Source organism: Acinonyx jubatus, chromosome C1, assembly GCF_027475565.1.
Source record: "Acinonyx jubatus isolate Ajub_Pintada_27869175 chromosome C1, VMU_Ajub_asm_v1.0, whole genome shotgun sequence".
NCBI classification, from domain to species: Eukaryota; Metazoa; Chordata; class Mammalia; order Carnivora; family Felidae; genus Acinonyx; species Acinonyx jubatus.
In genome coordinates this window covers 209,846,587-209,859,662 of record NC_069381.1, presented here as the reverse complement: position 1 = coordinate 209,859,662, position 13,076 = coordinate 209,846,587, and the positions used below count along the sequence as shown (strand labels likewise).

Here is a 13,076-nt window from a genome sequence, read left to right as displayed (position 1 = left end):
TCAGCCCTCCATAGAGCCATTCTTGAAGGGGCAGGTGGTGGCACTCAATCCTCTCTGTGTCACAACAGCTCTCAAATGGTCATTATCCACACTTAGCACACTGAACTGTGACAATTTTACAATTATTTCTGTGCCTTTCTCCTTCAGTAGACATGGAGTTCTGTAACCCTCAATATATGTACCCAGCACCTGCTACAGTGCCTGGACATACAGAGGCACGTGATCAAATTTAATGAATGAATGAATGAAGACTGATCTCCCCAAATGGGCTCTCCAGAATCCTTGACTAATTTAATAAATTTAATAAACTGGCCCTGGCTGAGAACTCCGGTCTCTACTGCTTCTACTGTGTAGTATTTACAGGCCACACAGATCCCCATCTTGGAGACAGCAAACCTCATTTTTAAATGGCTCATGACCATGTTTTATATTTTTTAACCCTTGACTTTTTTTGGTAATTAACGGAAATGCCTATTTCTGTCATTGGCTTAAATAGCAAGTAGCTCAGAAAATAAGTTTGAAATGTCATCTAAATTACTCATCCAACACATTAAGAAGACTAAGAAGCCAAAACAGTGAGTCAAATAAGGGCATAACCATGTTAAAATATCAGGCTAATGTATACACAAAATAAAGATATTTTTAAATCAGTGTTGTCGACTAATCATATATCCACAAATAAAATTCATCAACACCACCCCTTTCTTCAGTTAAGAAAATGTTTTCTATCATTTATTTTAAAAAGATTTTAAGTAATCTCTACACCCAACATGGGACTCAAACAAACAACCCCGAGATCAAGCGTCACATGCTTTTCTGACTGAGCCAGCTAGGCACCCCCTTTCTATCTTTTAAAACAGCGTTTCTCTTTTGCTAAACTCTGTAGCATTCTATTTGCCCTGTGAAGAAATTAATTGAAAAACACTAATAACTAAAAAGGCAGTGTGTTAAACATTACTGAGATTTTATTATCCAATCAAGTAAAAACAAAAAACAAAAAAACCCCGAAAAGATGAGCTGGGGGAAGAAAGGCCCTGCATGCTCTTAAAGAGAGAGGACTTTGTGCTATTTCATTCATTCAGTGAGTCCTTACTGATTCCCTCCCACCTGCTGGGTCTCGGTGAGGCACAGAGATACCCCAGTGAAAAAAGCAAAGCCCCCTTCTCAGAGAGCTTACAATCCAATGGGGAGAGTCAATGATCAATAATTCTCAGTGCCTTATTGGCAAGTGGTGGCAGTAACGGCCCCATTGGATGTGGACCCCCAAGAGAGCACACAGAAAGAGCACTGCTCCCCCTTCCTTTCTGCCTATCGATGCAGACCCTCCCCTCCCCCCCCCCCCCCCCACAGGGCTGGCAGAGCTGGGAAGTACTGAGCTCTGTTTTAAGTTATGAAGTTGGTATTGACCTTAACAGTGATACCTGAGGATAAACTTGCCCAGGGAATGGAGAACTCACAATAGGATATATCTATCTCTATATAGATATATATATCTACCTATATAGATCTATCTATATATAGCTGCTGCTTCCTACCCGCTGTACGGAGGTATTAATAGTAACACTCAAGCACCAAAGGGGCTGTGCTCCAATCTTCTGACCAAACCTTACTTTGGACTAGATTTCTAAAAGTCATTGCCACCAACCGTGGGTGCTGCTCTGTGTGTAGCCAGTGTGGACGGCAAAGAAAAACTCAGGAGGAGAAAGACGGGAGAAGCTCCAGGGTCATCAGTCACAGTCGGAATAATAATAATTTCTCTCACGAGCTAACAATGGATTGTGGACATCGATGGACAAGCGCCAGAATGGATCCCCTTGCCAAGGAGTTGCCAAAGAGGCCCTGATGCAGCCCCACTGGGCACTGTGTGATTTCCAGACCTTCTGTTGGGAGCTTCCGGAAAGGCCTCTGTGGGCGGGGAGCACCAGAGGGAAGCCATGTGCTCCATGGCAGACAGGTGAATGGACAGGGGGTGGTCTCCCATCTGAGGAAGCACAGTATGAACCCTTCAAAGTGCAGGTGTAAGCCCGCAGAACGAATATCCTGAGCCATCAATTCTTCACTGAGCACCTACATTGTGCCAGGCTCAGGGCAAGGCTCTCGGGACTCCCTGAATATGCGAGAAAGGAATTTCTGCCCACGCAGAGATAACACGGCAGCGTCATGCCTCCATCGCTGCTCCGCTGCGGGCGAGGCACCTGCGCCCGGACCTCTCAGCTGTGACTGCTCTCGAAGCCAGGGGTCACGCGGTGGGGGCGAGGACGTACAACAGCAGGATGAGGAGCTCTGCCAGGACATGTGACGTCAGACAGTGTTTCGAGAATGCAGTATGAGGTGTAACGTGACGAAGCGTCCCTTGGTCAAAAGCGTCTGCAGACGTGCCGGCCGGACTCTTCAAGGGTCTTCAGCGTCTCAGAACACAGCACATCTCAAACTTAATACATCAGCGGCTGGCTCTGGGGACGGGGAAAGGCTGTGGGATTAGTGCTTCTAGGCACTTGCTCTGGAAAAGGCTGTTCCACAGGCAGGCGCGTGCAGCCCCGGAGGGTGGGAGAGAAGGGGCCGTGGCTTGAAGCCCACAGCAGCCGCCGAGCCCTGACTTCGTGGAAGGCACCGTTTGGGGCTGGAAACCTAAGGCCAGGCCCACTTGCCCCCAGCCTCCCTCCCAGGCCCTGGGACAACAGCCGGACAGCTGGACAGCTGAATGGTGAAGGCAGGCCCCTCTGGCGAGCGGCCTCAGGGAGAGGTGACCTGGAAGAGGTCAAACAACCACAGTGGGAGGCATGAGGAAACGCCTTAGCCACGGGACAGAAGAGGCCACAGGAGGCGGGAGGCCGCCACAACCAGCTGTGGAACAGGAAGGGGTGCTTGCACAACACGGGACTGCAGGGGGAAACGCAGGAGGGGAGGCTGAGCTGGAACACAGTGCCCATTTGGGAATGGTGCTAGGTATGTATGTGGAGTGGGAGTGCCCCGGTTTCTGAAAGTGCCAGTCACGTCCTCCAAAACTTCTCGGGCAGGAGCCTCTCCGGGCCACTGAGGGCCTCATCCTTGGCCCTGCCTCAGCACCCTGTAGCCTGTGGGCATCTGAGGTGGGGGGGGGGGGGGCGGGGTGGCTAGGCAAGGTGCACGGCAACACGCCCCCGTGGGGAGGTGCCGGGGACGGTGCTGGGGCCTCTTGGGCTTTCTGTGAGCACAGCTGAACATGGAGAGGGATGGGCCTTGGGTCACAGAAGGCTGTGCACCCCACGCTGAGCACTTGGGACCTGGGTCAATGACAGGTATTAAGCAAGACAGTAACATGATCGATGACTGGATGTACCTAAATCCTTCCCGAAACTTGAGGGCATAAATAAATAAAACACAACCAGAAAGGTCACCCCTGCACTTGTGTGGAGTATCAGCCAGGCAAGAGCTCAGAGACTGAGACCGGTTAGGAAACGTTGCTTTAGCCAGGACAGAAAGAGGAAGAGCCTCAACAAACCCAAATCAACGAAGAGGTGGGGCAGGAGGGAGGAAGCCACTCAGATCCCAAGGACAGCCTGACCATGGGGCAAAAGAGAGGGAAGAGGTTTCGATGATTCCCAGGTGTTCTCTGGAGTGTCATTCACCGAGACAGGAAGCACAGGAGGGGAGACCACCTGTTTGGAGGAAAGGACGAGCCTGCTTTTGGACACGGAAATGATGTGCTGGTCACACATTCACAGAGAAAAGGCTCGTGAGTCTGGGTCTGGAAGTCAGAAGAAAAATCTGAGCTAACGGTACGTTCTCTGCCAATCATGGTCCCAGCAAGTGGCTGAGATCAGAGGTGGTCCATCCTCACATCACCAGGGTCAGTTCAGGTACACGATGGGCACTGGGCACGAGGTGTGGCAGGGAGAGGTGAGCGAGGACGGCAACTCCTCCTCAAGACAGTGAGCACTAGACCCAGAAAGCCTGCCTGAGATGCAGTGGCGACGCCGACAAAGGGCAGGCATCTCGCCAAGACTTCAGAAAGCTATGGAATGGAGAACGTAAGGGCTGAAGGTGCCGAACTTCAAGCCAGAGCCATCGTCCGCACGACAGGAAGCTGTAGGAAGCACCCTCCTCGGCAGGAGCATGCCACGGCAACGTTTCCTGAGCAACTGCACGAGGCCACCCCGAGAAAGGGTCACCGCCACGTCCCGGCGCCTTGTAGGGTTTTAGCACTAAGAAAGATGGCTGATTTTGAAGTAAATGCTTTCTAAGATTCACGTGTCTGGGGTCTTGAATATATAGAATGCAATCACACCTGGTGGTATTTTAACTTATTCTCCCAATGCGGTTTCCTTGGGAGTTTTGAGAAAAGGGTTAATTCCCAAGTGGGCCGTTTTTCCAAATAAGGATGCATTTAAAGGGAAACCTCCCCAGCCAATGAACCCCAAAATGCACAGGTACCACTAGGAGGGGCTTGGGATTCGCTCACGGGGCTATGCCCCGGACTCTGTATCATGGTCAGCTCATCCCCAGCCCCACTCTTGCCCTGGGCTGGACGCTGCCTCTCCCGCATCAGCCCCGGTGCTCCTTTCCTGGGGTGTCTCTGCATTCATGCCTGCCCAGCACACACAGAGGAGTAAGGAGAGAGACAAACCATGGCGCTTTCACAGGCTGTTCTGTGCCATACAAAGGCGTGTGCTGCCTCACTACTGGAAGCAGCAAAAAATGGAAAAGCCACTTTGAGGTTTACCAGAGGAACGGTCAAATGTATCGTGTTAAAACTCTAAAAGATAAGGAAAAGATGAGTAAACCCAGAAGGACGCAGAAAATTCTTTAAAATGTACCAAGTTCAAAGAGACAGTTGCAGAGTGAACTGTAAAATAAACACCTTAATTCTACAGAACTTTTAAAGGTCTGGAAGGAAGAAGAGGAAGCAGTCAACAGGGTTACCTATGGAGGGAGAGGAGATGGGGTGAGTGTGAGGGAGACGTGGGGTTTATGTTTACTTTACTATTAGATTGTTATGTATTTTCCAGTGAACACATTTGTGTATCGGTTGTGCAGTCTTAGAAAACAGGGGCACCTGGGTGGCTAAGTCGGTTAAGCATCCGGCTCTTGATTTCAGCTCAGGTCATGATCTCGTGGTTTGAGTTCGAGCCCTGCGTTGGCTCTGTGCTAACAGTGCAGAGCCTGCTTGAGGTTCGCCCGCTCTCTCTCTCTCTCTCTCTCTGCCCCTCCCCTGCTCTCTTTCTCTCTCTCAAAAAATAAATACACTAAAAAAGAAAAAAAAGAAAACAAAAAATCCCTACCACTTGTGCCCTGAGGGAGAAGCTTCTCTTCTTGCGATTATCAGATGACTGAGAATATAGAATCAGATTTATCTTGTATCCCGGCGGATACTCAGCCCCATAGTTTGGAGCCGGAGTTGGTGAGGACTGAAGAATGACGCACCTGGGGTTGGGGTGGCGACAGGCAATCAAGCTAGAAGAGGTCACCTGGGAGAGTTCTCTTTCCAAAAAATCAATCCCGTCATTATTAGTCCTGGGAACATCTGGATTTGACCGCCAGCTCCGCTAATGTGAGTGGAGGTTCAGACACAGTTCTCTGGGCATGAACTAGGCCCCACTCTCGGCATCTCCTCTGCAGGGTCCTGCACCAGCATAATCCCCCTGCTGCAGGGCTGACTTCCTGGATTGGTGGGTTTGGGAGTGGACTGGGCATGCACCGACCTGCTCCCTGCTTCCCCAGAGGGAATAAGCGCCCCCCATCCCCCCAGGGAGCAGAGGTCAGTCCTGCAGGTCCCCGCCGCCTGTGGTGCTGGTGGAGGAGAGGGGCTTGGCCAGAGCTGGACGTGACTGGGTAGTCACATTTCTCGAATTCCAGGATTTAAATGCAGGACGCCCATCTGTCTACAAATAAAATCCACATTCTCCCGTATAAGCTTCATCAGAGTTGACGGCAATATTGTCAGCTCCTCTTTCCTTTGTTCTTTTGTCCTACTTTTCAAGTGGTTCAGAACTCAGGGGTCAGAAGAGTGTTATTTACTGAGTCCTGAACTTTCAACAGCGAGACAGGTTGCAGAGGCCAGATTCTTAACAGCCAGATTTAAAAACCAGTATCAAATGTACTAAACTTTATGGATACCAGCAGTGCTGTGATGGGCCTGGCCCAGCTCCTTTACAGAGGACAGTGAATTCAAACACTCAAGGTCGACCGACACTGAGGAGGAGCTGATCAAGGATCACGCTAAAAAGGAAGCTGATTCATGCCTACCTCTTTATCTTGAAACTGATGGCATTCTGTTCGGACCTAGCATAGAACTTATGGTCCTGGCAAGTAAGAAAGCAATGCGTCTCTTCTCAATCCTACTGTTCGACCACGAGGCACCCCTCTAAACTGCACCCTCATTTCCTCTCCATCCCTTATAAATCTGATATTATGTATGGACTGCAGACATCTTAGTCCACCACTGTTATACTTTTCCAACAATGTTCTACTTTTGCAATGACTCATATCCACTCTTTATCGTCTAGAGAAATCTATGGGAATAATAAAAGACTGTTTGTAGCTTTTATTGTCTGTTCCTAAGTCAGTGACTCAGAGGAAAAAAATGGTTAGGAAGTAAGACAAGCAGAGCTCATGATCTCTCCTCTGGTTTCTAAGGCCTGGAATCTCTACCTTAATACAACTGTAAGCAGGAAGGACGGTAGCAGTAGTCTGTTGACAAAAAATTAATGTCTCATGGGACAAAATATCAGCTATGGTGTGCCTCCCTCCCTTTTTTAAACTGCTCCTTATTAACATGATATCCATTTTAAATAAGCCGGATGCATCACTCTGACAACAGAAAATGGAAATATAAGGATACCTGTATGTGTAGATAGGATGGGATTTTATAACACAGACCTGAAAAACACAAAGTATTTGCTGAACTAATAAGTGTAAGGCAGGGAGGAAAGGAATGGCTCTATTAGACACAGACCCTGCTATGCTAATTACTGCCAGAAAGCCATCATTTTTGGTAAGCTCTGCTCTTAGCTGACTTACAGCTAAGCATACAGGGTACACACAGGGTCAACTCAGCCAGTCCTCAGGGATGTGGCTTGAAGCTCCTCATCCTGGAGGGCCCTAAGGGAAGTAAAATTTTTTAAATGGTTATTTATTTTTGAGAGAGAGAGAGAGACTCTGTGTATATGTGTGTGTGAGTGGGGGAGAGGTAGAGAGAGAGGGGGGACAGAGGATCCGAAGTGGGCTCTGTGCCGAAAGCAGACAGCCCTAGGCGGGGCTCGAACTCATGAACCGTGAGATCATGACCTGAGCCAAAGTTGGACCTTTAACCAGCGGAGCCACCCAGGCACCCGGGGCAGTTAATTTTCTGAAACTCCGATGTCTCTGCGTGCTTTACTGACATTTAAAAATGGTGGATTCCCCACCGCCACACACTCACAAATGGCTGGTTCCCGAAGTTCTCTGCAGGCTACAATCCCCGGGGCCGCATCCTAAAGCACAGACTGTGCAGCTTCTATAACCACGTGCCCATGTGTGGTGCAGCCACCACAACCAACAGCTCTACAAGACTTCTGTGAGCAGCTGGGCGATGGGATCAAGGACACTCGCTCTCCACCATGTTACTGTGTCCTTTCTGTGAAGATCCACAACAAAGCTGACAGTCTAAAGGGCACAGAGAGCGCATCAGTGGCACAGGAATGGTCTGTTTGGGGAACATGACTCGCGGGGACTCACTTCACTGCTGGGCTTCCTAGGTTGCGTGTGCAGGCCGTATGTTGTCTTAGATGCAGTGAAATACACAAATATATGCAATAAACATTACATAAGCATCTCTCTTTCCTCCTAAGTATATCATGTAACTGCTCACATGCCCCTGTTGCACGGGCCGCTAGGAAGCTCAGAGCTGGGTGTGTGCCTGCTTCTGCGGCCATACAGCAGCTTCTGTTTTGTACTAGCCGTAGCCATGGCTTACTTGTGTTGTCCTACCCTCATTTTCTCTTAACCACCATTTCTGCCCCTCTCCCTGCCACCCCGACCCCAGCATTACTGAGATGTAGTTGACATATAATACTGTGTACTTTTAAGGTGTACAAAGTGATGAATTGATACATGTATACATTGTGAAATGATTTCCACAACAAGGTTAGTTAACACATCCATCATTTCACATACTTTTTTGTGTGTGGTGAGAATGTTAAGATCTACTTTCTTAGTAACTTTCCAGTATATAACACTGTTAACTATAGCCACCATGCTATCCATTACATCCCCAGAACTTATTCATCTGATAACCAAAAGTTACACCCTTTGACCAACATCTCCCACCTCCCCCACCTCCCAGCCCCTGGCAACCACTACTTTACTTTCTGTTTCCGTGAGTTCTAACCACAATTTATTTCTTTCCAATTTCTCATATTTGTGTTTTCTCAATAGGCTGCTTCAAACCGACTTGAGAATGAGGTAGCTTAGAAATTTTTTCTTAATAACTAAAAAATGTCTCTGTTTATGAAGACCCTAATATTAATGTGCAGACCCTTCTTCCCCTTAATTAAAAGCTGTGGCTCTGACCCATGGTGGCCGGGGGGGGGGGGGGGGGGGAGGCGGCTCAGGATCCCCTGGTGCTTTCTTCCCAATTGTACAGATCTGGCTCTACCATTCAGCCTGGGGCCCAGGCAACAGGCTGGGGTGAGCCCCAGGAACACGGGTTCGAGACCTTTGAAAACATCCTGAGGAGACATGGGTATACTCATGGTTAAGAACCCCAACTCAACACCATCTGCCTCCAGATGAGCTATATCTTAAGGACATGATATCACCTATGTAATATTTTGCCTTGGGATGCAAACCCTGAATCGAATAGTGAGAAAATATGAAACACTAAAAGAGAAATGTCCTGTTTTTTTAAACGGGGGAACAACTGACAAAATTGGAAAATGCACAGATTAGGTAAGAGTATCATAAAATATTAAACTTACTGAAGTGGATCCTTGTACATGAGAATACTTCTAGTAAGAAATTAACTCTACACTGAAGTATTTAGGAGTAAAAGGCCATGGTATATGTAATTTATTCTCAAATGGCTCAGAAAGCAAACTGTGTGTGTGTGTGTGTGTGTGTGTGTGTGTGTGTGTGTGTGAGTGTGCCTGTGTGTGTCCGTGTGTGTGTAGAGAAAGTAGACAAATGGGTAAAATGCCAACAGTCACCGAATCTGGGTAAAGGGTATACGAGCGTCCTTTGTGCTATTTTTGCGATTTCCTCTAAGTTTGTAGTTATTCCAAGGAAAAAGTTAAATGAGAAAAAGAAGAGAGTGCCTGCTTCGACTGTATAGCTTCCAATATGGCAGTAATTTCTTAAAAAAAGAAAGACGTTTCCTTCCTTTCCTATTGATTTGATAACTGTTACCAGCCCTTGGCACCAAAGGGCTCCAAATGGAAGAGCAGACCGTGCCTCTCTCCCACCACGCCTAGGAGGCCAGCTCCCAGCTGCTCCCTCTTCAAACACAGCGTCCTTTTCCTTCTGGGAGTTTACGGATCCCTGAAGCCAGCTGAAATGCAGATTCCTGAATGTTATTTTCCGTCGCCCTTTCATTTTTTGTTGTTGTTTTTGTTAGGCTAAAGTCTATTAGATCATGATCTGAGCTGAAGTTGGATGCCCAACGACTGAGCCACCCAGGCGCGCCTAGGCTAGTTTTAAATTCGGGGCGCAGACCCGGGGCACAGAGCCTTACCGTCCCAGGCCGCGTGAAGTCCACGCTGTGGGCCAGGCTCTGTCGCATCTGGTTACTGAAGAGGCGGACGCATACGCTCTGCAGGTACTCCGGCGTGATCTGCAAAGAGGACAGGAGGGCGGCTGGTGAGAGGCACGAACTCCCCCCTCCCCCAGGGACAGCAGGGGCCCCAGCAATGATCAGAGCTGTCCCTTGTTGGGCTTTCTGGAAGGTACAGAGATGGAATTTTGCGTTAACCCAGGGGTTCTTGGGCACTAAAGCCCTGAGCCTGACAGAAAAAAACTGCTAACGTGCTACAGGTATGATCACGGCCTGTCATATTTTAAATTACCTAATTCCAGTAGAGGTACTCCCACTGTCACGCAAAAGGAACGGACTTTAAACCGTTTGTGCGGGCGTGTATGAATTCAAGCAATCAAGTCAATCAGGGGGCCAACAGGGTGGTAGAAAGAATGCTAGCCTTCAAATCTAAAGATCTGGGCTCAAGTCCCGGACTTGGGAAAACCAGCAGCTCCGCCCCTTGCCTTGTGACCTGTCGAGTGAAATGAACTATGTCTGCCTCTGTGGGTCATGGTGACAGGGTGAACGAGATGACACGTATGCCTGGCACATGCCAGGTGGCTGGGTACGTGCTTACTGAATGAATGACGGAGGCACTTGTATCGAGTGCCTGTGGGCGGGAGTCTGCTGCCGTCCCGTCAATGCCACTCTATTCTGGCCTTTCTGGCTGCTTCTCTCACCGGCTCATTAGCTACTGTGACTCAGGACTGGCTTACAGCCTCTCAGGTAGTAATCTCAGGATCTGTTCTTTTTCATTTTACATCTTTTCTTTTTATAAAAAGAATGCACCTTCCAAATGCACAAGTGTCCCAACCTCTCCCCAGTCCCATCCTTCCCTACAAACCAATCCCTGGAGGTAACTATTAACCGCTTTGCTCTCTTCCAGGCTTTTTTCTATGCCTGACAGTGGGAGGGAAACCTCCCTTTCCTCAGCCTCCTGATGCCGAGTGGTGACCCCCCACACGGTCACGTGACTGGCCGCTACCCCACCCTTACTCTGTCCCCACGTGAGGCCCCCTCCACCCATTCATGGGTTAGAAAGCACCGGGAACGTGGACCGCATCCTCTCCTCTCCTTGGGGGACTCCGTCTACCCACTGGAAACTTCTGGTCTGCTTCAGACACACCAAAGGCCCTGTCCATCCATGGCAGATGTCTCTGCTCATCCCTTGACACTCAGCTCTGTGCGAAGCGACTCAGACAAAGCAGCACCCCATCTCCAGGGGGCACATCCCCCATCAGCCCACGTCCGTTTCCTCTGAATGTCCACAGTATCGAAAAGTAAAGGTTCCTTTTTCATCCTGTATTTTTAACCTTTCCTTTTACGACTTTTCATTATCTACAACCTAAAAACACATCCAAATATATTTCATATTTAAAAAGTACCTTCCCCTTCCTCCACCCTAGGTCTCCACCTATCAACCACCCTCCCAGTATTCTTCCTTCACAGCCAAGGTGCTCGAGAGAACAGCCCACATTTCCTGTCTCACTTCCCCTGGCCCTCCCAAAACGCTGCAATTAGGCTTCTAGACGCATCATTCTGTGGAAACTTACGTGGCAAAGGCCATCACCACTGACCTTCTATTATGTCAAAATCATTGGGCACTTTTCAGTTCTAGTCTTCTAAAGTATTCGGTGGCTTCCGAGACTTTGCATAAACTCTTTACTCCTGAAACTGTTTTCTCCTTTGACTTCTGGAATTGCTACCAGAACCAATTCTTTAACAAGCAAATTTGACTATGTCACTTTCTTGCTTAAAACAGGTGAATGAGGAAAGGACACAAATAGACAGTAGACTAAGTATAAAGGGCCAACAAATATATGAAAATATATTCAGCCTCATGCATAATTAAAGAAACGCAAATTGAAACATTCAGAACACCAAGTTTTACTTCCCAAACTGGGAAAGAGTTCAAAGTATAATCATGTCTAGTGTTGGCAAGTGTGTGGAGACATAAACACAGATACAGATAAACCCCCAGGGATTTGGGTAGACGTCGCTGAAGTCTCAGGAGAAATCATTTGGCAACATTTATCAAAATGTTAATGCCCATAACCTTTGACCTAACTATTCCACACTTAGGATCTTACCTTACCTGTTTTCAAAGGTATACAGTATATAGAAGAATGTTCATTGGCACATTTTTTTGTTATAGCAAACAAAATCTATACGTTCACCATCAGATATCTGACGGATTATAATTCACTCTTACAATGGCATAATGTACAAGCCTAGAAAGGAATGAGGGCTATGTGGCCATGTGGAAAGATCTCCAAGATATACCGAAAGTAAAATAGCGAGTTTCAGAAGAATAATGGGTCATATGATCCCAAGTATACGTAGGCCGCATGCAGACATGCACACACACACACGCCTATGCCTAGAAATGTTCTAAAATAAGACACAAGCAAATGTTAATCTTGAATACCAATAAAGAAGTGACACTAAGAAACCGTGTGGGAGGGGGCTTTTGCTCCTTACTATAGACTACTCTGACTTGTTCCAATTTGTTACCACAAACGTGTATTTTTTTTTACATTAAAAACAAGCCAGTTATAGGGGGGCCTGGGTGGCTCAGTTGGCTATGCATCTGACTTCCACTCAGGTCATGATCTTGCGGTTCATGGGTTCGAGACCCGCGTCAGGCTCTGTGCTGACAGCTGGGAGCCTGGAGCCTGCTTCCTGCTTCCGATTCTGTGTCTCCCTCCCTCTCTGCCCCTCCCCTGCTCACGTTCTGTCTCTCTCTCTTTCTCTCTCTCAAAAATAAACATTAAAAACAAACAAACAAACAAAAACAAGCCAGTTACAAGTCTAGTCCCCGCCCCTGCCGCCCCGCCCCATCTCTCCCTGCCTGGTGGTCTGCGGGCCTCTCGCGCACTCCAGCAGGAGCTCACGTGCCCATCTCTGGTCACCATGCCACCCCTGATGTCACATCAACTCTGGCTGTAAGAGGCACACCAGGATTCTGGTAGCTATGTTTTAATAGGAGAGAAGGCAAAGGAAGGCAAATACTTTTCTTTTTATTTATTTCTGTATTGTTTGAACCTCCTAATCACGGGCATGTCTTTGTCAACAGAGGTTATAGAAGCCATGTTTGTTTTCTTTCTGATACTTTTCTGTATTAATGTCAACACATGCTATTATTAAACCTGAAAAAAAACCAGTTAATTTAAAAAGTCCATTTTTTAAGGTATATATTTCAAAAGCCCCTCACTAACTACAGGACAAATCAAGGGCTCCTAAGCATGATCTACAAACCTCCCCATGATCTTTACTGGCCTATCCTCTCTGCATCCTCTTTCAGCATGTGGCCACCACCCCAGCTAAT

At 47.9% G+C, this 13,076-nt stretch overlaps 1 protein-coding gene across 8 annotated transcripts in view; it reads right to left on the bottom strand.

Moving 5' to 3' along the window:
• ARMC9 (armadillo repeat containing 9) overlaps positions 1-13,076 on the bottom strand; it is a 147,671-nt gene that overhangs the window by 99,756 nt on the left and 34,839 nt on the right. For all 8 annotated transcript variants that reach the window (XM_027048067.2, XM_027048050.2, XM_027048059.2 and 5 more), the window contains one exon: positions 9,689-9,787. In XM_027048067.2, the coding sequence (XP_026903868.1) occupies positions 9,689-9,787 (99 nt within the window). The remainder of the gene's footprint in view (positions 1-9,688; positions 9,788-13,076) is intronic.